The sequence below is a fragment of the Jaculus jaculus genome, chromosome X, assembly GCF_020740685.1.
Source record: "Jaculus jaculus isolate mJacJac1 chromosome X, mJacJac1.mat.Y.cur, whole genome shotgun sequence".
NCBI lineage: Eukaryota > Metazoa > Chordata > Mammalia > Rodentia > Dipodidae > Jaculus > Jaculus jaculus.
In genome coordinates, this window is record NC_059125.1 from 91,734,984 (window position 1) to 91,761,017 (window position 26,034).

General features: G+C 38.2%; 1 protein-coding gene and 1 non-coding gene across 2 annotated transcripts; one reads left to right on the plus strand and one right to left on the minus strand.

Moving 5' to 3' along the window:
* Positions 1 to 200: 200 nt before the first annotated feature.
* Positions 201 to 25,822, plus strand: LOC123456552 (melanoma antigen preferentially expressed in tumors-like). The gene is made up of 5 exons (XM_045139910.1): positions 201 to 366; positions 13,666 to 13,723; positions 22,957 to 23,256; positions 23,681 to 24,265; positions 25,279 to 25,822. The coding sequence occupies exons 1-5, from the start codon at positions 201 to 203 to the stop codon at positions 25,820 to 25,822; spliced, it is 1,653 nt and encodes a 550-aa protein (XP_044995845.1).
* Positions 16,044 to 16,150, minus strand: LOC123456836. Its single transcript, XR_006634714.1, has one exon. It is a non-coding gene; the product is annotated as a U6 spliceosomal RNA (small nuclear RNA).
* Positions 25,823 to 26,034: the final 212 nt, after the last annotated feature.

Below are 26,034 nucleotides of genomic sequence, written 5' to 3' on the forward strand. Positions count from 1 at the left end.
CACATAGAGATCCTCCTACCTCTGCTTTCCAAGTACTGGGATTAAAGGTGTATGCCATAACTCCTAGCAATCAAACAACATTTTATTTAATTAAAATTTACATTTTTGGCGATCAAAGAAGGGGCCTTTTCGATTTCATCAGCCTCCTTGCAAAGTAAGGACAGCTGAGATCAACCAAAGAGCTACTGAAAGCAATACACATGGAGCTGCATGAGCAACTTCAGAAGTCTGAACTCTCCCATCCCGGACCATCAGAATCAGGAACCTCTAGCATCCAGCCCCCAGCAGCAGCTCAGCAAGCAGAGCTGATCAGAGTTCCACCCCCACAGCACAAAACAGAGACATCAAGGCAGGCACTCAGCTTTGGTGAGATTGGAAGCCACCCCAAAAGTAACAAGGCCAACTGACCAAAAGAAAAAAGCCTGCACTGGGAGAGTTAATCTCTCTTTCCTTGTCAGGGCAGGTTATGGGTTATATATTCTTGGTTGGCTTTACCATTTTCAAATAACTTTTATTGAATATTGTTGCCTTTGATGCTTTCATATTTATAGGGCCTTTGTCTTTTGCTTCTGTCATTATTGGAGGCAGGATCTGACCTAGATCCAGTTTGACCTGGAATCTAATTCAGAACAGAAATCTCTATCCTCAAACTGACAAGATTAAGGATGTGGAACAACACAGACTCTTTGGGATTTTGGCTTTATACAATTATCTGTTTGTTTTAATCCCCCAAATTGATATTTTGTGCTGAGTTTTATTGATTGTGTTTATCACTTGTTTGAAGTTTATAATTTACCAATAAATTGTTCTACCCAGGCCACTAGAATACTTGCTTAGCAAGCAAACTCAACACCTAGGATTACTAGTGCGGCTTGATTGGGGTATAAGAGCTACACCTGGCACCTTAATCTCACATCCTGAAAGTATATAAAGGTGAATTACCACATCTAATAACACTGCAGATAAGTAGAAAACTGAAGTGCCAAATCAATTCAGGATGCAAAAGTCACTGCATTATAATACAAGAAACACAAAGAATCAAGACAACACAGTCCCATTAAAAAATTACAAATCCATCAGAAGTGATCCCCAATGACACTGTTTTAGATGTTTAGCCTGACAAAAATTTCAAAAGAATGATTTTATTGATACTCAATGAAATCAGAGAAGAAATGAGGGGAATCAAAGAAGAAAACAAACTTCTGAAAGACAACACAGGAAACCAGCTTAATAAAATAAGAGACAAGACATGAGTAAGGAAATAGAAATAAGGAAGAAAAACAAAGTTTAAATCCTAGCTCTGAAGAATATGGGCAGTGAAATATAAACCTCTGTGGAAAGTCTCACCAGTAGAATGGATGAAGGAGAGAACAGAATATCCAAATTAGAAGATTAGATGGCAGACCTAATGCATGCCAACAAAGATAGAGACAAGCTAATAGCAAGGCATGAATGGGAATTTGAAGATATCCGGGAAACTATGAAAAGATCAAACATTAGAGCTCAGGGCATAATAGAAGGCAAAGAATTTCAATCCATAGGCTTAGTAGGTATTTTCAACAAAATCATAGAACATTTTCTCCAAATTGAGAAAGAAATGCCAATGCTGATACAAGAAGCTTTTTCAACATCAAAAAAAAAAAAAAATCCACCGAGAAAGAACATCTCTTCTCCATGCTATAATTAAACTAGTAAACACACAAACCAAAGCAAATATATTGAAAGCAGTTAGAGAGAAAACGCAAATAACCTACAAATGCAAGCCCATCAGGATTACAGCAGATTACTCAACACAAATTTTAAAGCCAGAAGGCCTTGGAATGATATATTCCAAGATCTGAAAGATAACACTGTCAACCAAGATTATTTATCCTGCAAAGTTATCTATCCAAATTGAAACAGAAATAAGGACATTCCACAACAAAAACAGGCTAAAGGAACTTGTGACAACTAAACCAGCTCTACAAAAATACTTGAAGGAATTCTTCATGCTGAAGAGAAATCAAAACACACACATGAGAAAATAGGAAAAAAAAACACTCAAATAACTGTTAAAACAAACAAGAAAAAAGAAAATAGGAAACACTACAAAATAAGAATGGTGAGAATAAATGCATAACTTTTAATAATAACTCTTAATATCAGTGGCCTCAATGCACCAACCAAAAGACACAAGCTTGCAGACTGTATTAAAAGTAAGGATCCTGGGCTGGAGAGATGGCTTAGTGGTTAAGTGCTTGCCTATGAAGCTTGAGGATCCGGGTTCCAGGCTTGATTCCCCAGGACCCACGATAGCTAGATGCACAAGGGGGCACAAACGTCTGGAGTTCGTTTGCAGTGGCTGGAGGCCCTGGCATGCCCATTCTGTCTCTCTCTCTCTCTCCCTCTCTCTCTCTCTCTGTCACTGTCAAATAAATAAATAAATAAATAAATAAACAAAAAAATTAAAAATTAATTAAGGATCCTGCCATTTGTTGCCTCTAGAAAACTCATCTCTCAATAAAAGATAGACACCATCTTAGGGTAAAAGGATGGAAAACATTATTTCAAGCAAATGGGCCTGGGAAACAAGCAGATTGCTATCCTAATAACTGAGAGGATAGATTTAAACCAACATTAGTGAGGAAAGATAAAGAAGGTCATTTTATTTTGATTAAAGGAACACTCCAACAGGAGGACATTATGATCCTAAACATATATGCACCTAACATGGGGGCTCCCAGTTTCACCAAACACTTTTAGAGTTAAGGTCACAGATAGCATCAAAAACAAATATAGTGGGTGACTTCAATACCCCACTCTCATCAATTGGTAGGTCATCCTGGCAAAAGTAAACAGAGTGACATCTGAAATAAATTATGTCAGGGAAAATATGGACCTAACATATCCACAGAACATTCCATCCAAATTCTGCAGAATATATATTTTTCTCAGCAGCACATGGAACAAATGGACCTAACAGAGATTCCATTTAAATGCTGCAAAATATACCTTTTTCTTAGAATCGCATGGAACATTCTCTTAAAATAGATCACACATGGGCTGGAGAGATGGCTTAGCCTTAAGTGCTTGCCTGTGAAGCCTAAGGACCTCTGTTCGAGACTCGATTCTCCAGGACCCACGTTAGCCAGATGCACAAGGGGGCACACGCGTCTGGAGTTCGTTTGCAGTGGCTGGAAGCCCTGGCGCGCCCTCTCTCTCTCTCTCTCTCTCTATCTGCCTGTTTCTCTCACTGTCACTCTCAAATAAATAAATAAAAATGAACAAAAAAATTTAAAAAAATAGATCACACATTAGGACACAAAACAAATCTCAAAAATTACAACAACATTGAAATAATCCTTTGTACCCTATTTGACCACAATGGGATTAAATTGTAAATCAGCAACAAGAAAAGTTACAAAGCATACAGAAACTCATGGAGACTAAACAGTACACTATGGAATGATCGATGGGTCATTGAATAAATCAATAAGGAAATCAATAAATTCATAGCATCAAAACTTAAAATGAAGGCAGTCATAAGAGGAAAATTTATAGCTCTAAGTACCTACATTAAGAAATTAGAGAGTTCACAAATAAACAATTTAATGTTTACCTTAAGGCCTTGGAAAAAGAAGAAAAAGGCAAACCAAAATCAGTAGATGAGAAGAAATCATAAAGATTAGAGCAGAAATTAATGAAATAGAAACCAAAACAACAATCCAAAGAATCAATGAACCAACGTGTGGTTCTTTGAAAGGATGAACAAGATTGATAAACCCTTGGCAAATCTGACCAGAATAAAGAAAGAAGACACAAAACTTAATGGGATTAGAAATGGAAAAGGCACCATTACAACAGATACCAAAGAAATTCAGAAAATTATAAGGGCAAACTTTTAGAATACATATGTCTCTAAGTTTGATAATGTGAAAGAAATGGATGATCTTCTTGATTCATATGACCTACAAAAATTAAATCAACATGAGATAAACCACTTAAATAGACCTATAATGAGTGTGGAGATCCAAGCAGTTATAAAATGTCTCCCAATAAAATATTCCAGACCCAGATGGATTCACTGGTGAATTTTACAAGACCTTCATGGAAGAACTAATACCACTGCTTCTCAAGCTCTTTCATAAAATAGACAAGGAAGAAATTCTACTGAACTCTTTCTATGAAGCCAGCATCACCCTCAAACAAAAACCAAAAACAGAACAAAAATAGAAAATTACAGACCAATCTCCCTCATGAACATAGATGCAAAAATTCTGAACAAAATTTTGGCAAACAGAATACAAGAATATATCAAAAAGATTATTCACCCTGACCAATTTGCCTTTATCCCAGGGATGCAGGGATAGTTCATCATATGCAAATCGATAAATGTAATATATCATAAAAGTGGTCTGGAGGAAAAAAAAAATCACATGATCCTCTTAACAGATGCACAAAAGGCATTTGATAAAATCCAACATCCTTTCATGGTAAAAGTATTACAGAAACTGGAAAATAAGGAACGTATCTCAACATAATAAAATTTATTTATGATAAACCTACAGGCAACATCATACTAAATGGAGAAAAACTTAAAGCTTTTGCACTAAATTCAGGAACAAGAAAAGGGTGCCCATTGTCCCCAATTTTATTTAATATAATACTGGAAGTATCAGCTAAAACAATAAGGCAAGAGACACTAATAAAAGGGATACATATTGGAAAGGAAGAGATCAAATTATCACTATTTGAAAATGATAAATTCTATACAAAAGACCATAAAAACTCTACCAGCAAACTGTTAGATCTTATAAACACTTTTAGCATTGTAGCAGGATACAAAATAAATACAGAGAAATCAGTTGCTTTCCTATATACTAAAAATAAACATATGTAGGATGAAATCAAGAAATCTCTCCCATTCACAATTGCCTCAAAAACATAAAGTACCTCGGAATAAACTTAACCAAGGAAGTGAAGGATCTCTACAATGAGAACTTTAAAACATTCAAGCAATAAATTACAGAAGACACAAGGAAATTGAAAGACATTCCTTGTTCTTGGAGTGGAAGAATCAATACTGTGAAAATGTTAATCTTACCAAAAGCAATCTATACATTTAATGCAATTCCCCTTAAAATTCAAATGACATTCTTCACAGAAATAGAAAAAAAAATCCTAAAATTAATTTGGAAGAACATAAAACCTCAAATAGCCAAAACGATTTTGAGCAACAAACATAAGGCTGGTGGTATCACCATATGTGGTTTTAAGCTATATTAAATAGCTATCATAACAAAACAGCTTTGTATTGGCACAAAAACAGACATATAGATCAGTGGAACAGAATAGAGGACCCAGATGTTAATCTAGGCAGCTACAGCCATATGATTTTTGACAAAAAATGCCAAAAATATTCATGGGAGAAAAAACAGGTTCTTCAAAAAATGTTGCTGGGAAAACTGGGTATCTATATGTAGAAAGAGGAAATTAGTTCCTTGTCTTTCTCCATGCACAAGAATCAAATCCAAGTGGATCAGGGACATTAATATCAGACCCAAAACTTTGAAATTACTTGAGGAAAATGTAGGGGAAATACTTCAGCATATTGGCATAGGTATTGAATTTCTGAATATAATCCCAGTTGCTCAGGAAATAAAACCACTAATCAACCACTGGGATCTCATGAAATTACAAAGCTTTTGTACAGCAAAGGACAGTATGAATAGAGCAAAAAGACAGCCTACAGAATGGGTAAAATTCTTTGCCAACTACACATCTGACAGGGAACTCAAAAAACAGGACAATAAGAAATCAAACAACCCAATTAAAAAATGGGCTACCAAATTAGAGAGTTCTCATCAGAACAAATACAGATGGCACATAAACATCTCAAAATATGTTCTACCTCCTTAGCCAGCCATCAGGGATATGCAAATTAAAACTTCTTTGAGATTCCATCTCACTCCTGTCACAATGACTATCAGCAAGAAAACAAATGACAATAAATGTTGGTGAGGATGTGGTAAAAGGGGAAGCCTTCTGCACTGTTGGTGGGAATGTAATCTGTTATACAGCCATTTTGGAAATCAGTGTGGAGGGTCTTGAGATAGCTAAAAGTAGATTTGCCATATGATACAGCTATAGCAGTCTTAAGCATATATCCTAATGACTCTTCTCACTACCTTAGAAATACTTGCACAACCATGTTTATTGTGGCTCTATTCATAATAGCTAGGAAATGGAACCAGCCTAAATGCGCCTCCACAGATGAAAGGATAATAAAGATCTGGTATATTTACACAATGGAGTTCTATTCTCTCTCATATGTTGATCCTAGCTACAAATGTTATACTTGTGTGTGAGCTGGATCCAAACTTTGGTAGCAGACACCAGTAAAATAGAAATAGCCTATAAAGGATGGAGGAGATGGAAGGACTTTAGGGGATGATATTACATATATGTAAGTAGAAGAACAGATTGCAGGCAGTGTAATGGCCTATGTACGGCCAGTAGAAGATATTGAGTATGAGAAGGTGTATTAGTCAGGGTTCTCTAGAGGAACAGAATTACTAGAATGAATTATTTTATAAAGGGAATTTATTGGATTAGCTTACAGTAGTCCAATAGCAGTTGCAGGCCTGAGAATCACCGAACCTGGTAGCTACTCAGTCCACGTGGCCAGATGCCTCAGCAGTCCCAACCCGGCACTGCAGATGGTGCCGGAAAGCCTGGAGGCCTCCTGAGGAGCCGGAAAGCCTGGAGGCTTCCTGAGGAGCCGCTGGGTTTCGATCCACGTGGGTCTTCAGTTGATGTTGGTCTTTAGTCCGTACTGGTCTTCAATCCACACTAGAAGGTAGGGAGCAGCTCCGGCAGCCAAGTGGAAGGAAGGAAGGAAAAAAGGGAACTCTTCTACCCAGAGCTTCCTTATATCAAGTCCCTCTCTGAGCGGGACCGCCCACTCTGGAGGAAGGGCTCACCCTGGGAGAAAGACCTCCTCCTTTAGTTGATCCTTCCTAGAAGCAGCCTGTGGATTACTAAACAGATCAAGTTGACAACACCTTAACTATCACAGAAGGGTAGAGGGAAGGTCAATCAAAATTCAAGATATTCTAAATAAAGACATATAAAAGCCTACTTTTGGGGTAATGGCACATCCAGAAGCCATAGCTTGGTACTAGAAAATTTTCAGTACTAAGGATGGGATACTGTCCAGTGGTTGGCCAGGGAGTTCCCTGTTGCCTCTAATACATTACAGGCTCTTGCCAAGGCCCTTGATTTTTCATGAGTAACAGATGGTAAGACCCTGTTGATGAAGACTTCACATGCTTGAGTGGCAAGATCACTCTGAAATCAAGCTGGTGCTGAGCTCAAAACTTTCTCCCTGTAGACCAGTCAAATGAAAGCTGGAAATAGCTGCACAGTACGCCACTATGTGGGATACAGAAGTTACCAGCTGTGAAAACAGTGGATACTGGAAGCCATAAGTTTGGCCAGACAGGCCAAATGACCGAACGGGTGCAATAGTGGCATGTCTACTCTGGGGGAAAACAACTGCTATCTAATTTGAGTGGAGACATGCTCTATGGGAGGGAATACATACCTAGTACTTAAAACCTAATCATAAGTCTATGGAAGGGGTGGTCATGAGTCTTAGGGGTATAAAGCCTACTCTTGTGTTTCTAAATGCATATATTATTCTCACCAAACTTTCCTGAAAGTACTACACTTAATGTTCATATTTATATATTAATGCTACTCTCACATTTGGTTAGAGAAGCTTCTTTTTTCAGATGGCAGTGACCACTGTGATGACCCCAAAGGCAACATAGTGCTGAGAAGAAGTGACAGAGGAGTGTCCAGCATCCTCCAAGGTTCAGGTTCCATTGAGGAAGAGGTGACAGAAAGAATGCAAAAGCCTAATGAACAGTACCACTCCTTATAATGCAACTGTCCAGACAGAAATTGGCCTTGATATTCATGACCTCACAGTGCCATTGCAAGCAGGTCTCTGCTAGTATAGTTCTAAAGTCTCAGATTTATGGTAATAGCTTGTTGCCGATGTGTGAGAGATGAGTGATATAGACAATCACATGCTTCAAGGGGGTGTATAAGTGAGTTATACCTGAGTCTCACAGCCTCAGTGACCTGCACAGAGCTTGGAGATTGACTGGTGTTCCCTAGGTTTACATCAGGGTTGGAACTGATACAGTCAAAACTGAGTTCTATGTCTTAGGCTCACATTTTTCTGCTGGAAATAAGGATCAATTGGTAAATTCCAAATAACTTTTGTAAGAAGGAGTAGAATCTGACCTACACAGTATGATCCAGGATATAGATATAAAGTCACTTGTATTTCCTTTCATAAGACAAGCCTTTCTGTGACAATGCACCAAAGACATCATGAAGAAAGTTAGATAAATATACTTGTATAGAGATGCAAAAAACTTCAGTCAAACATTAGTAACTTAAATAATCAGTACATTAAATATAACACACCTCAACCAAGTCACATGTTACCCATGAAATATAAGAGTGGCTTATTTTTTTCAAATTGATCAGTGATTCACTGGATTAAAGGACTTGGGAAATTATATTATTATCTTAATAGGCACAGGAGAAAAAGCAATAGATGGAATTGAAATTTCACAAGAAATTAGAATCAAATATAACTTATTTTAAGTTTTTGATATGTGGTTTTATTATTTTACTCAGTTCCATCTAAAACCACTGGGATGAAGAGATCCTCTCTTTTTCATTCATCTCCTCACATTGTGTCACTACAAGCCCCTTTATCAAGTAGGGTTTTTTTGTTGTTGTTAATAAATATGAAAAGCAGGGTCACTAATGTATGACAGCTTTAATTGACGAGTCCAGTGATTTTTAAGTGAGAGTACCTATTGCTTCATACACTAACTTGGGCCATTATTTCTCTGAGCTTGAGTACAAGCCTTGTAGGATTCCTGGAAGGGCAGGGAGCTTGGCTCCGCCTCCCAGCACACTGTGGCTCTGAAGGATCAGGAGTCAGGAGGCCCAAGCCCGGCCAATTGGAGTTTTCTAGGGAGTGTTCTAAATTCCACAGGTAACGGTTGAGAATCTGTTGCTAAGGGAACTTGTGGCGTTTTTACCTTTAGCCGCTTCCAGAAAGAAGAGGCCACCATCGCTGAGGTCCACGGTAAGAAGGTTTTCCTGATCCTCCCAGTTGTGGTACTTTTAACAGTGCAGTGTCCTTTAATAAACTGACCCTGTTTGGGCCCAAATCATCTGGGGCTGAGGTTCAGGGACACATGGGCTGGTGAAGGAGTGGCTCGGCTCCATGTTCCCTCCCCTCCCTTGAGGCAGCACCTTATCCTGAGGCGTGCGCAACATCCGCTGTGGGAGCAATCAGTTCCTCTGCTCTATTAAAGTTCCTCAAACAGCCTTTCTATTTCTATTTAGAAATTTATGCCCCTAGGCTGGGCGGAGTGGCAAATGTCTGTGATACCAGCTTTTCAGGGATTGGGGATTTGGATATCTGGGCAAGTCTGTGCTACGTAGTAAGACCCTATCACACAGAAAAGGACATAATCTTTGCCTACATCTCAGCTTCGTACCCCCCCCCCGTCTTTTTTTTTTTTTTTTTTTTTTACTTTCAGCCTTTCAAATTAGTAAGGGCTGAGCCGTATAGGTATTTATTTCCCTTTCTGTTGTGTTTGTTTTATTTCAAAAAATACTGGCTCTATCCGAAAACCAGATAGTATTCATCTAAAGTGACGGGTTTAGTTTCTTATCAAAGGTTCTCTAGAGCACTTAGTCTTTTCACCCAGTTGGTATAATTTACAGGCTGGCCTGCTACTCTGTAATGTTCCTGCCTCAGCCTGCTTACTGTTGGGATTACAGTTGTGTTCTTCTTTCTCTGACTAGTATTTACCCTTTTATTTTCTAATTTCAAAATAAGTTCAGACCTACAAGGGGCTCTTCACCAAGATTTCTCCAGTGTAGGCATTTTATTAAATTATAAAACTACAAAAGTATGTTGTGAACATTAGTGAAATGTTAATTTCATCTACAGTTTAACTAAAAAGTAATATTTTATTTTATATTTATTTATTTTATTAAAATAATGCCACTTTTGGGGGGCTGGGGAGATGGCTTAGCGGGAAAGTGGTTGTCTATGAAGCCTAAAGGCCCCGGGTTCAGGCTGGATTCCCCAGGACCCATGTAAGCCAAATGGACAAGGGTGCACACGCGTCTGAAGTTCCTTTGCAGTGACTAGAGGCCCTGGCGCACCCATTTTCTCTCTTTCTCTGCCTCTTTCTGTCTGTCTGTTGCTCTCAAAGATTTAGGTAAAAATAAACAAAGAATAAAATAAAATAATGCCACTTTTTAAAAGTATTTTATTTATTTATTAGAGACAGAGAGAATGGGCATGCCAAAGCCACCAGCCACTACAAATGAACTCCAGATGCATTCATCCTCTTGTGCATCTGGCCTACGTGGGTCCTGGGGGATCGAACCAGGGTCCTTAGGCTTGGCAGATAAATGCCTTAACTGCTACGTCAGTAATGCCAGTTTTCCTTAAGGATTCTGTTCAGGGTAATACATTTCACTTGGTCATCACTTGTCCTTAATCTTATTCAGGGTGACAGGTGTTCAGTTTTATTGGATTTTTTTTAAAAACACATTTGCAGAGGGTTTATTAATTATCTTGGCATCAGGCTTGTCAAATATTTAATGTTTATAGTTACCATATAAATAGCTTGAATTCATTATGACATTTTGTAGATGTTAATCATGGTTCTGTGGTCATATTCAACCTTGTTTTCTCTTTCTGCTTCCTATAAGTCCACTTCCTCTACCTAATCTGTTCCTTTCTTGTTTTCTTTGTGTGTGTGTGTATGTGTGTGTGTGTGTGTGTGTGTGTGTGTGTGTGTGTGTATGTGTGTGTGTGTGTGTGTGTTTAAGAATAGGTTCTGCATATAACAGAAACCCTTCAACATTTGTCTTTCCAAGACTGACATAGGTTTTTCTATCCTGATGCTTTCCAGTTCCAGATATTTTTCCACAAATAACAGGATTATATTTATTCTTTATGGTTAAAACATAATCCATTGTGTACTTAGGCCATATTTTTTATCCATTCACCTATTGATGGCTGATTCCATTTCCTGATTGTTGTGAAGAGTAACATAATAAACACAGACATGCAGGTATCTCTGTGGGGATAAGAAAATGAGAAGGATTTCTCAGCTATATTGTTCAACCATTCTAGCCTAACTAGCAAAATCTAGGCCAATGAGAGACCTTATGTCATACAAAAATTGTATGGTGTTCCTCAGGACCATCCATCACCTGAGGTTATTCTCACCTCCCCTTGAATATCCAACAATGTGCATTCCTACACACACATGAATATACATATACACAAGTGAATTTTTTAAAAGGACAAGATCTTTGAGTAACTTTTTTTCTATGTCCTCTAATATTGGAGTATGTCTGATAGAAGGAGTGATAGGCTAAAGTTGGATTATTTTATCTTTCCCCCCTTTTATGCTGGTGCTGAGTCCAGGGAATCAAGGTCAAAATGTCTGATGGGGTGACTACTCCCAAGCTTCCTTTCTTTGTGTCCAAGGAAGATCTGCTGTCCCCATATAGCTTTGCTGCCTGTAGACATAGAAATGATCTCCCTCCCTGCTGGGGCCCCAAGTTTATAAATCCTGAGATAGATAATGTCTGTGTCAAGAAGCATGAAACAAGTGTGTTTTAGAGTGAGGGCAATAAAGCAAACAGCGAGATTTGTGTTGTTGGATTAGGCTCAGTGCATTCATATCCTGCTCATATGGAGACAGTCTATCAGAGGGAGGAGGCTGCTGAAACCTAATGCTCTGATGGTCCTGAGATTCTGAATTCTCACTGTCACCAGTATGGAACCATATGCCACATAGGTAGCTGTATATTCAAAACTGTGAGCAAACATCAACTATGGGCCTCAGTCTCCTCACTTACCCTATAGTGATCAAGTTTATTCATTGTATAAATGATGGGACCTCTGAGTAGTCTACCCATCACTGCCTGAGCATCTGCCACCTGAACTTCTGACTACCTGTGTCTGCAATTAACCCTCCTCATAATTTCATTCTTTGGCCATAGCCCACTCAGGGGCTCCTGCAACCTGTCCCATGTTCTTCAGCTTTTAAAAATTTAGTTATTTATTTGAAAGGCTGGTGATAGATAAATAGATAGATGATAGATAAGACGATAATGGGTGCACCTTCATCTGGATTTATGTGGGTACTGGGGAATCAATCAACCTCAGCTTGTTAGGCTTTGCAGGCTGGTGCCTTAAGTGCTGAGATATCTTTCCAGCCCATCTTCTGATTTTTTGGACTGCTAATTGCTTTCAGATCACTAGAGTAGTTCTGTCTTAACAATTGGCTCCTCTCAACATTATCTCTGCTATATTAATTTCGTTACTCATTGCTGTGAACCAATATCAGGGAGGAAACAGGTTAAGTAAGGAAATGTTTTGTTCTGGCTTAAAGTTTCAAAGGGGGTGCATTTCTTCCTAGCAGGAAAGGCATCATGGAGTAGCAGGAAGGTGGCTTATCATACTGCAATCAGTTCAGCAAGCCAAGAAAAAAAAGCAAAAGCTAAACCCTTATTATAAACCTCAAAGCCCACCTGCAGTAACCCACTTCCTCCATCAAGGCCTCTCTTCCTAAATGTACCATAACCTTCCTAGTTAGGACCATGAGATGGGGACCAAGTTTTCAAAAACATGAGCCTATGGTGGACAGTTCCCATTCAAATCACAATACCTGGCTATAACATTTTGAGACAAAGAGAGTGATAGAAGTGATTTCTTCTCCAGTGTTGACCTGTAGTGAAGGTGGAGTCCGTGCTATGTCAATGTTACCGATTTTAAGGTTTGTGACTATTTGCCAATTACCCTTTTGGTAGGCATCCCAGTCTCTTGATCAGGGCCTCTTGATTCCCATTTTGCATGGGGCTTTTCCTTCCATTTGTCCACTATGGAGCTGGTGCTGGGAGCTTGTGCTACTTGATACTTCTGGCTTCAGAACCTTTTTGCTTCTCTACACTTTTCTGAACACCAGCTTGGTCATGTACTCTTATTCTTCTTCTTCTTCTTCTTCTTCTTTTTTTTTTTTTTGGTTTGCTTATATTTGTTTTATTGAGTCATGACCTCATTAAGCATAGCTGGCTTCAAAATCACTATGTACCTGGGGATGACCTTTAACTCCTGACCTTCCTATCTCCATTTCAGAAGTGCCAGTATTAAGGATGTGTTTCCATACTTCAACTTTGACCTTGACTCTTTTCACTCACTATGTGAGTATAGCAGCTTCTAATCTTCCAATTTATTCCCATATTTCATCTTTTCTTATGCCTAGATTGTAATTATTCAATAGTGACAAAAATATGTTTTGTTATCCTCCCATTTGCCCCACTTTTGGGCCAAACATATTTGGAGGGTCACTGAGAATATGGTAATTGACACATGACACAGGAAATCCTCTGAAGAGTCAGAACTTCAGATTCAATGGCTAACTGTGTTTATACTCTGGATATGTGGAACATTTCCGTTATTCAGAGAAGCCAAGCTCTACAAAAGTAAGAAATTTGAGAAATATAACCCTATACATCTTCCTTTCTGTATTGTCATTTCCCATCCTTTTGCTGTAGGGAAAGCACTCCCCTCCAGTTTCAGGCCTGAAAATTTGGTTAGGCATTTTGCACAAAGGTGAGATATTATGCTCATTCTTTATCTTTTTATAAAGGTTTGTTTTTGTTTATTTATTAGAGACAAAGAGAGGGAAAAGCAGACAGAGGGAGAGAGAGAATGGGCACACCAAGGCCTCTAGCCACTGCAAACAAATCTCCAGGCACATGTGCTACCTTGTGAATCTGGGACCTGGAGAATCAAACCTGGGTCCTTAGTGTTCGCAGGCAAGCACCTTAACCACTAAGCCATATCTCCAGCCCCTATTATGTTCTTACCTTGTCTTCTTACATGAAGTATAGCAGACTGTACATATTTCTTTCTTTGTATTTTCATTCGATAGCTGTCTTGGAGAAAAATCCCTCCCATTTCTTATAGATTTTCATTAATCTTTTTTTTATAGTTGCATCTGACACATTTATTAAACCATTAACAATTATGTAGGCTTTTATTTGGTATGGGCTTTTAACAGAGGTACAGAATTTGATATTAGAACTAATCTCTCAGTAAATATCTTCGGTGTATGCATTTTTATGCTCAGTGGTCATGTACATCATAATTGCCAGAAGTATGATTGAGCTTGTTGTGCCCAATTGTTAAGATCATACATAATTGTGTTAGATACTTATATTTTTCATCTAAGTCTTTTACTAGTTTTCATTTCTACTAGCAATGAATGAGAGTGGCTAATTTTTCTCACAGCCTCACTAGCAGAAGTTATTCCCTACCATTTAAAACTTTTGCCTATATGCCTGCAACTGAATTGGAGCTCACTAGAATTTTAATTTTAATTGCCAGTAAATTTTGGCATTATATCATTTGTATGAGTACTCTTTTAATTTAACTATATTTTAGTTAGATTAAAGAATTTTAGATATTATTATGACATATCCAGCATAATGTATTTTAATTGATTATCCTTCTACTCTGTCCCGTTGTTCACTATCCTCCTTGTGTCTTCCCACCTTTTTCTGTTGACATATCACGTGTTTCCTTTCACCATACTCCCACCCTTTTCTTCTCATCTCTTAATACCAGTTCTTGGTCACTGTGGTAGTTTGAATATGAAGTGTCCTCCATGGAATCACATGTTTTAATACCTCAGTTAGTGGAGCTGTTTGGGAAGGTTGCCAAATCTTTAGGACAGTGAGCCTTGCTGGAAGAAGTGTGTCCTTTGGGTGGGAATTTATAGTTAGTCCCACTTGCTGCTGTCTTTCTCTCTCTACCTCCTCCCCACTGATGTGGTGATATGGTTGCTGGCTTTCAGTTCCTATCACACTTTCTCCATGATAGACTCTACTCTCTGACCCTATAAGATGAAATATATCTTTTCCTTATCAAAGTTGCTCTGGCTATAGATTACCATCATTAATTATAAGCTAACTGCTCTGAACTGGTACAGTTAGAAAGACACTTGGAGGGCAAGTCCCATTAAAGTCTCAAGATAGAAAGATTTTTAATTTGTTTGAAAGACAAAGGCCTGATAGAAGATTGCTGAAAGTACTCTTTGCTTCTCATTGTCACCATATAGCAGCTGCCACACCTGTGGTCTGCGACCAGTCTTCATCCCAACATTGTAGTAGAATGTGGTAGTATCCTCCATGTGGCACTGATTTTGGAAGAATAAAAGATGCTAAATGTCTTACTACTATATTTTACATGTCTGTCTTACCCCAAAGGATTTCCATGCCACCTTTATTACATACTATATTCCATTCCCTTCTCATTCTGGGTCTTGTGCTGTCATTTGACTGTTTTTCTGTTTTTGCACCAATGAAATGTAGTTGTTACAGATTTTAATTTTAATGTGTGGGAATATGTGATATATAAGTGTGCTTCATGTGTGTAGATGCATATTCACATGTGTATGCTTTGTGGAAGCCACAGGACAATCTTGAGTGTGTTCCTTGGTAATTTTACCCATTCTTTTTTTTTTTCACTTTTGAGACAGGGTCTCTCATGGGCCTGAATATTACCAGATAGGTCAGACTAGGTGAACAGCAAGCCTCAGATCCACCGATGACTGTCTTCCATGCACTGAGATTACATGTGTATACCAAAACACCTGACACTTTTATGTGGTTTCTAGGGATTGAACTCAGGAAATTATGCTTACTAAAACACTTAATGGACTGAGCTATCTTCCTAGCGCCCTAAATTTTATATTTCTTTTACTTATCTAATATCATAAGTCCCCTCTTATGTATCTTTCTTTTTAATTATTTAATTGCTATTTGTACACCTATTTTATATAGGAAATTTAGAGTAAAGTTGTCTAACTCCATAGAATGTTTGTAGGTATTCTTTTTATATATTAAGTATATATTTTGTATGGGCATATAAAAGTATGGAATGCTTCACAAACTTGCATGTCCTCCTTGCAAAGGGCCCATGCTAATCTTCTCTGTATCATTCCAATTTTAACATATGTGCTGCAGAAGTGAGCACTCTAGGTATTTTTGAAATTAAATTAAATTTATACACTACATTAGGGAGAGTAGTCACTATATGTTGGCTGTGTGTATGTGGGTGAGGTGTGTGTGCATGAGTGTTTTTGTTTCTATGTGTACTGGCAGAATGGTGTGCACATGTGTATATGTATGGATTGATGCCAGAGCTTCAGGTTGTCTGTCTTCCCTGAATATATGGCTTGCAGATTCAGTTAGCCAGAAAACTCCAGTGCTCTTTGTACCTTCATTCACCCAAGGTTTGGACTGTAGAACTTCATTTTTGCAATGGTAGCAGGGAATCAGAACTCAAGACCACATGCCAGAGTGGCAAGAACTTTACCCACTGAGCCGTTTTCCCTGATATATTTGATGTGGAATTTGTTAGAGAAAAATCAACGTGGGCTAGAATTTTTTCAGGTTCCTTAAATTGGATACTGGATCCCTTGTTAAACTAGATTTCAGGCACATCCTCTGCTGATCTTTTGAACTAAGTTACATGTATGTTCATAGATTTCCCCAGGAACATGCTGACCTTATAAAGTGGTGTAAACATCAAATTCTGGAACATTCTTCCATAGTGATTTGGAACAACTTGTGAAACCATCCCCTGTGCTTCCTGAAACCATAAAATTGCTTTGAATACAGTTTGACTTTTTTGAGATGGAGAGAGTATCAGTCCTTGGCAAAGGGTATGTAATTAACCTTTCTTGCCTTTTAATGCACACAAGTAGTCCATGTTTTAAAACTGTGGAACATATTTTGAGGCCTGTTTGAATATTACATATCTCCAGATATTGCAATTCTAAAAAACTCAAGAAAATATAATTCTTCATTCTTGAATAGTGTGTTTTGGTCTCAGCAAGTTTTCCTGCCCAGGGACAATCAATGTCTTAGTGCCTCTTAGTGTTTGACTGCTTAAACAAAGTCCCATAAATTTAGTAAGTAACAAGCAAAGGTCATTTTGTTTTTGATTATTTTTCCTTAGAATTGTACTTTGTTTTGGTCATTTTCTGTGGTATTGCATTGTTATTAGAAAATATCTGGCATTATTGTTCTATGTCTGTTATTCAGTACTGTCCAGACTGTTTAGCCATTTTTGTGGTTTTGGAGGTGGAAAGGAAAATTATGAATGTTTTGATTGTCTGTTTCTTTTACAGCTTAGGAGATTGTTATTTCCCCTTTGGTTCCCTTCCCCATAATCACAAGAATTCTCTGATAATGCTGCTGGCATCCTCTTTGCAGTTATGGTTTCCACTAAAGCTTTGTTTCAAGACTGCACTTTTATTAATTTAATTAAAATTTACTTTATGTTTATTTATCTATTTTAATGAGAAAGAGGGAGAGAGAGATAGAGAGAGAATGGGTGTGCCAGGGCCTCTAGACACTGCAAATGAACTCCAGACACATGTGCCCCCCTGTGCATCTGGCTAATGTGGGTCCTGGAGAATCAAACCTGGGTCCTTTGGTTTGCAGGCAAATGCCTTAACTGCAAAGCCATCCCTCCTGCCCTAAGTTCTTTTAAAAAATATTGAGAACTTTAATATGTGAACACATTGCAAATTTGTTTTATTCCCATCATTTTATACTCATATGTATCCTCTCACCTGCTCCATTACCTCAGTGGGGGTATTGGTAATATCTGCAGTGTCCTGTGGTGGAAACAATGCCTCAGATTATATTTTTCCATCATGTAGCTTTTACTTCTCTATCTTCCCACCTGTTCTTCAATGCTTGATGAGCATTGTAGGTTGTGTTATTATTCTCCTTTAATGTTGATTTCTCAGAAGACTCTAATTTTCTGTTTTGATGAGTTTAATGTATCCTTAGTTTCTACTACCATCTCCCTAAAGGAGGTTCTCTGGCTAGTCATCAGAGCAGAACTCATATTCAAGTCACCACTTATGTAGTATTTTCTTTGTCCCTACACATGGGCTACTCACAGTCATGGAAAACTTCATCTGGGGCAGGCAGCTCTCCTTAGCAGCCATCCACCATTCCAGCATCTCTACTTGGTCTCCACTGCAACCCATGGACCATCTTCATGGCTCCATAGGGTCTCCATGCAGGCAATTCAGCAAACCTGCTCCACATTGGCCATGGCCATTTCCAAAATACAAAACCATGTTGCAAATTCAATGACCCTCTCTTTCCTGAATTTCTTATACTCCATAATACTAGGTGGGGTGCCAATTTGTTAATCCAGTGGGGAATAAAGAAGACTTTGAAGTACAGGATACTTCTTCAGCATTCAGACCCCTTCAAAAGACTGCATATTTTTTTTTCTCATTCCGATGCAGTTTAGCTAGTCCAATCTTAATGATTGTAATCTCTCCATTGCAGCTAAACAGGCAGCAGTTTCACTCAAAGATTTCATTTTGTCTGTGCCATATCCCTCTGCTCACATAATCCCATTTATATGCAATGCATCCCTGCACAAATCTCAGGACACAGGTATAACAGCAAGCCTCTCACACGGACCAGTCCAGGCAAAGCTCTTTCTCACCCTCATAAGCCAAACCTCACAGTATTTAATTCCTACTGGATTCAGGTGTTTCAACTCTGACCAGAATTTTCCATTAAGCTGTACTTACAACATTGCAAGGTGTCTCTTCAGCCAAGGTTTCAAATCCGTCCACATTCCTCTTGAAAATTAGCTCCAAAAGGCCAGTGGGCACACATTTATGTTTCTAGTAGCAACTGTCCCATTGCTCTGGTTACAACTTTGCTGTTGCAATCAGGTTCTCATTACTGACTGGCAAAAGCCTACCAAGAACAGCTTGTGGGAAAACCAAAGGTTTATTTTGGCTTACAGACTCAAGAGGAAGCTCCATGATGACAGAGGAAAATGATGGCATGCACATAGGGTGTACATCACCTCCTGGCCAACATCAGACAGACAACATCAGCAGGAGAGTGTGTCAAAACACAGGCAAGGTGAAATTGGCTGTAATACCTACAAGCCTGCCCCCAACAGTACACTCCATCCAGGATGCAGGTGTTAATCCCCAAATCTTCATCAGCAGGAAACCTAGCACTCAGAGCCCCTGAGTTTATGGGGACCACCTGAATCAAACCACCACACCTACCTACTAACCTTCTTTGTTCTCCCTTTCCTATCTCCTGCCATTGAGCATCTATTTTTGCTTTACTGTTCTCTTTTATATATTGATGACTTTTTCTTTTTCTCTATTCCATCATCCATGGCGTCCTGGGAGTGGCCCAATATTATGCTGGTCTTGTGCAAACAGTGACAACTACTGTGAGGTCATGAATACATTGTCAACTTTATGTCTGGGAGATGGCATTCTAAACTACTTTTCCCCATCCTTTGGTTCTTACATTTTTTCCCCACACTTTTTCCTCTGTAGTCCATAAGCCATTGAAGGATATGATAGAGATGTCCTATTAATTGCTGAAATCTCAAATATCACTTCTTCTCACTATTTTGATGAGTTTTGAGTCACCTCAGCAGTTACCATCATTTAAATAGAGAGACTTCTCTAAGTAAAAGTGAGAGCAAACTAATACATATGCATAGACATAAGTATTTAGCAGGCAATTTGGTACATATAATATATCCATGTAGTCAAACAACAGTAGATTTTGCTGCCTAGGATTTGTGCATCTCCAAGCCATAGGTTTGTGACCAGGTTTTCAGTATCAGACATAAATTTCCTCCAATGGAGTGGGCCTAAAAGCCAGTGAGAATAGTTGATTACCCCATGATAGATGTGTCACTCATGCACTATTAAGCACACCTTGCCTGATTTGCCAATTGTGTGGCTTGTAGAGTCCACTGCTGGTTAAGCATGTGCCCCATCAGGCTGTATAGCTCTTTGTACAATTGATAGTCAGGAAAGAAGAGGTGTCCAGATCAGCTGAGGCATGATTTCTTAGTGTCTTGAAACTAAATCATGTGGTGCCCTCACCACTAGAATCTTACCATCTAGGTCTGGTAGATAACCGAGAAACTTGTCAACAGTCTGTATTGTTTGGGGGACCTTTGGTATCTTATTGACGAACATCTCAATGGAAGGTATCCTATCACTGGCTTCAGGCTATAGTGCTTATACCCCTGCAGGGTACTTCTCCTCCAGTTCTCTCTTTGTTAGCAAACACACACACACACACACACACACACACACACAAAACAAAGAAGTGTGTTTTCATATGGATTACTTATAACTTCTTTAGTTTTGATTTACCTTCCTCCCACTCCTTCCTCTCCTCTATTTATTACTTCAGAACCCACTTAGACCATTCCATTTCCAGTATTCTTTCCTTCTAATTAATTATCTACTGTCTTTTTCTTTAAGTCCTCCCTTCCCCTTCCACCCTCATGGCTTCTTTCTAGTATCTTGGCCGCTACTATTGACTCTTATTCCAATTCACACACAAATCTAAAAATTTGAACGCAAGTCCCTAATTTGAGGGACAAAATGTGGCATGTGACATTCTGAGCCTGGGTTTCCTCATTTAGTATAGCCTTTTCCTGATGCACACTTTTTCCTATAAATTTCATATTTCTTTACAGCTGTACAAAATTTTATTATGCATATATACATGTTTATAATACATTCATTAAGTGGGCATCTAGGCTGATTTCATTTTCTAGCTTTTTTGAACAGAGAAGCACTAAACACTTATTAGTATGTTCCTCAGTAGTAAAGTGTATAGAGTTTGAGGCTATATGTCCAGCATTATTGTAGCCTGATCATATGCTAGATCTAGTTTCAGCTGCCTCGGAAACTGCCAAACTGATTTATCTAATTGCTGTAACATTTTATTCTAATTATTTATTTTAGAAAAAGAGAGCAAAACAGAAAGAGAGAGAGAGAATGTCCGCACCAGGGCCTTCAGCCACTATAAGTGAACTCCAGGCATATGGGCCACCTTATGCATCTGCCTTATGTGGGTCCTGGGGAATTGAACCTGATTCCTTTGACTTTGCAGGCAAGCTCCTTAACCATTAAGCCATCACTCCAGCCTCTTTTTGTTTTTTTTTTTTTAATTTAATTTAATTTAATTTAATTTAATTTTATTTTATTTTATTTTATTTTATTTTATTTTATTTTATTGTCTATACCATTTTAAAGGCCCATCAACAATGAATAAGTGTACCTCTTTTGCCACAACTTCATCAGCATTTGTTGTCATTAGATTTCTGGATGATAGCTATTCTGACTGGATTAAGGTGGAACTTCAAAGTGATTTTAATTTGCGTTACTCTGATGATGAAGGATATTGGACCTTTTTTTTTTTTACTTACTGATCATTCATATTTTTTGAGAACTCTATTTATCTCTATAGCCCAGTTTGGATTGGGTTATTTTACTTTTTATTTATTTATTTTTATATCGTAGAAATAAGTTATCATTTTTTCCAATTTTGTAGGCTGTCACTTTACTTGATTAACAATCCTGTGCTGTACAACAGCTACTTGTAGCCCTTTTATTTTGTCTCTTTTCTCATTGCACTTTCAGCACTATATTGAATAATAATCAAATAAGTGGATACCCTTCTTCCTGACTGCACTTTTAAATAGTCTCTCTCCAGCATTTGATGACACTCATTTATTTGTTAGCACATATTAATTGTTCCATCATAACAAGATTCACTGATATACCCATACATGCATATAGTGTTTGCACACATTTGATCATATCAAAATCTGCTTTTTTTCCATCTTGATACCCTTTGATATAGAAATCACTATTTTATTTTCATGTTAACTGCCTTTTAGTCTGCATATATGAAAGAGGACATGCAGATTTAAATTGGGCATTTTATTAGTATCCATTCCATTCGGTGTATCCTCTTGCTTTACCTTTAGAACACATTTATGATTTCTTTGAGTCTTGGCCTTAATGGAACCAGTATTTTTGCATGGTGTGTGTGTGTGTGTGTGTGTGTGTGTGTGTGTGTGTGTGCGCGTGCGCGCATGTGTATATGTGTGTGTATACTATGTGTGATGTGTGTGGACCTATACTTTATGCATGTGTGAGTACAGATGAACATGTCTCATGCGCATGTATGTGGAGGTCAGAGGAGAATATTAACTTTTATCTTCTCTCTTCTGAAATTGTTTGCTTAAGCAGAGTCTGTCTGAATTCAGAGCTTCCATTTTCAGTCAGCAAGCCCCAGAGAGATTCTTATTTCCCCCACCCTCTCCAGGACTGGAGCTCCATGCAGGCATGCCCTTGCCTAGCTTTCCACATGGTGGCTGGAAATCAAATGTAGCTCTTCTCAGGTACTCATACTTGCAAAGCAAGCACACTTAGCCACTGTTTGGCTTATAATTCTACATTAAGTTTAATATCATACCAATCTTCCTTCATGAGTATCTCTTATAGTGTTGGTCTGTCTTCACCTGCTTCAAAGCATGGTGGTGGTCATGTGACATATCATATGCTGGTATTCTTTACCTCTTTGCCCAGACATATTTTGATATTTTGGTACGGTTTTGAAGACAATGAAGAGGACACAGATTTTGTGTTAGATTACCTTTATTCTTCTTGATTAGTTGAATTCTTTATAAAGAAAATTTTGGCAGCCAAGGAAATAGGTGAGTATCATTGTTTTTTCCTTACTTAATTCTACTTCCTCATGCCATTTTATCATATGTAGAGACACTTATACATCAAAGTCAATTTCAAGAGTATGCTGATAGTAGAGTTGTACATAAATAATTGGCTGATTCACAGCATATTTATTGTGTAAATATTTACTACATTGCTAAAATTGGTGGCAAAAATACTCTGAATATCTTGTAAGGAATTCTTAATGTTTCTTACCATGGTATAGATTTCTGACGATGGAAGGAAAGGAGCCAGAAACACTAATAGAACTTGCTGCACACTGTCTACTGGGCAATGAACCTGCAACAATTGATGCCCTTGGGGAGATCCCAAGAGAACTTTATATGCCATTGTTCAAGGCTGCCCTCAGGGGTGGTCATACGAAGACACTAACAGCCATGGTAAAATTTTGGCCTTTTCTCTGTCTCCATATTGGGAAATTAAGTGTACCGGAGCCACGCTGTGATGTCTTAAAAGCTATGATTGATGGTCTTCAGGTCTTTTCTGCACAGAACTTTGATTCTCGGTAAGACTGTGTATGAAAGAGACGTGGTGAGACAGTAGAACATTATGAAGGAGCATACCAATCTCTCCGAAGTAGTTAAGCATGATTACTGAAGAAGTATGAGATTATTAGCTAACACTTGGGGTCATTTTGAAGGCAGCTGATGTACAGTGTAGATTATGAAATATAAATGAATTAGGCTGCACTAAATGGATTTGCGTATTTGGTAGCAAAACATAGAAGAAAGACATGAGACTAAATTGGAGAATAGAGGATAGAAAAATAACAAAGGATGTTGACTTTGCATGGACAAATTGCCAAGTGGTTAGCATAATGTGTACAGAGCAAGGATTAGGGAAAGTTTCCCTGCATGTCATCCCAATGCCGCTGGATTACATTAAGGCTTGTGCCCTCACAGGTGTGTTATCTCTTCTTTTCCCCACAGGAGGCCAAAACTGAGGATCCTAGATTTAAGGCAAGATGTTGGCTGCAGGACAACGTGTCCTGAGATGATTACCAGGGCCTCTAAGTGCTTCCATTCTTGTGCTTTCTCGGAACACTCTATTCTGAAAGTAGAAGCCCAGCATAGTATTGCCACCTCAGAGACTGAGACACAGTCAGTAAGGCAGGGTATGGAATTACTAGTGGACCTTTCCCTTGATGGTTCTTTGAAGAAAAATGACTTCAATACATTGCTTTTTAGTAAAGTTCAGCAGAGCTTAGGGTTGCTACATCTCTGTTGTCGAGATCTGAAAATTGATACACCATCTTACTACAAAAGTACAGTAGAATTTCTGGATCTGGTTTGCATTGATCACCTGGCAGTTGAGCATGCTTCTCTGAGTGAAGTTACAACACTTTTATCTGAAATGGTCCAACTGTACAGTCTTAGTTTGTCTAAAATCACTTGCAAATCTCTGAAAGGGAAAATCTTCAGAACTTTTATCATGCATCTTGCACGAATGAACCACCTCAAAGAATTTAACTTCTCTTCAACTTGTCTGACAAATAAACTTGCAAACATTATCAGGTAAGGGTTTCAGAAACACATCTGTGTTTCCTAAACATGGTTATTAATTCAAAACAGAAATCATTCTCGGGCAATGCTTGGCTTCTTAATACACTTTGCTCCTTCTACTCAAGCATGTGTGATGCTGGAAGCTTAAAACTATCCAGCCCCAAAGTGAATCCTGTCACATATTGCTTGGACAGAACTATGAAAATAGCTAGTCAATCATGTACAAACCCTATGATGTGTCTATAAATATATTTGTGAAAAAAATGAGTCTGTCATTCTACAGAAGAAATAGAGAACTTGAGACAGAGAAATCCTTCATGCTGAAGCAGTGATGCATATATTCATGGTCTAATATCCATAGTGCAAAATGTCAGCCAATTATCCTCATGTAAGATTCACCAAGGTTCAGGACATGAATGTAGAGATTGTCATTTAGAGATGGGTCCAACTAATTTCATTTGGAAGCTGTATGTGTTGAGTCTACAACAGTTAGGTGATCTAGATGTACAATGTGTTCTTGACTTAATATTTCTCATAATCATCTTTATTTTAATTTTTTAAATTTTTTTAAAATTTTTTATTTATTTATTTGAGAGCGACAGACACAGAGAGAAAGACAGATAGAGAGAGAGAGAGAGAATGGGTGCGGCAGGGCTTCCAGCCTCTGCAAATGAACTCTAGACGCATGTGCCCCCTTGTGCATCTGGCTAATGTGGGACCTGGGGAACTGAGCCTTGAATCGGGGTCCTTAGGCTTCACAGGCAAGTGCTTAACCACTAAGCCATCTCTCCAGCCCTCATAATCATCTTTAGAAGTATATTGTATGAGTTTTAAAATTGAAAAGCAATATTTGAGCAGAAAAGTAACTTTCTCTAAGTCACAAGTCTAGTAAGTGAATTAAAATGCTTTGTGGACTACTATTGTAATATATGTATAAAATAGTTTATTTCAGATTCATAGACATGCATACCTTCCCTCTTATAATCATCTTTCTTCAAATATATCATTGTATTTTCTTTCAACAGAGGCCTGCCACCTGATCTTGATTTCCTGTATCTGACTTTCTGTGAACTGTCACACAAAGACTTCAAAATTCTGTCCCAGAGCCCTCATGCCAAACATCTAAAGCTATTGAATCTCAGTAACAACCCCATGTATTTTGAAGATTTTGAGCCGTTGAAAACTCTTCTAGAGAATCTTTCAGGTACCCTACAACATCTAGAGATAAATCATTGTTTGTTAACAGATTCTACAATCACTGATCTCCTCCCAGCCCTAAGCCACTGTACCCAACTCCGACATTTCAGCTTTACCTCTAACCCCATCACAACTTCCATGGTCATCATGATTTTGAAGAAGTTGACACCCTTGATGGAGCTGAAAGATGTATACTATCCTATCCCTATCGATTGCTATTATGGATGGTATTTTCAAGGCCATATAGATCAACAGAAGCTAGGTGACTTACATTCACAAGTGAAAACAGTGCTTAAAGTTGCAGGGAGGGAAGATATGAAATGTGTGACTTATATTGACAATTCTCATGAACCAATACCATTTCAACACTGACATGTGGCCCTTTGAGCACTCAGTTCTCTTTCAAAAACCAAAAAGACACCAAGAATGTAATTTTCCTGTTCCTAAAACAGAGAATTTAACATGTTTATGAAAATATACCTCGAATAATAAAATGGAAGACTTTGAAAAGTCTTGTTGGCAAATATCCAATGTTCTCAGTGTCATTATTCACACACACACACACACACACAAACACACACACT

Coding starts and splice junctions, on each gene's coding strand:
- LOC123456552 (XM_045139910.1), top strand. CDS start 201: ATGGAGCTGCATGAGCAACTTCAGAAGTCTGAACTCTCCCATCCCGGA. Junction 367..13,665: donor AAGGCAGGCACTCAGCTTTG/GTGAGATTGGAA, acceptor CTTTTGCTGTAG/GGAAAGCACTCCCCTCCAGT. Junction 23,257..23,680: donor GCACAGAACTTTGATTCTCG/GTAAGACTGTGT, acceptor TTTTCCCCACAG/GAGGCCAAAACTGAGGATCC.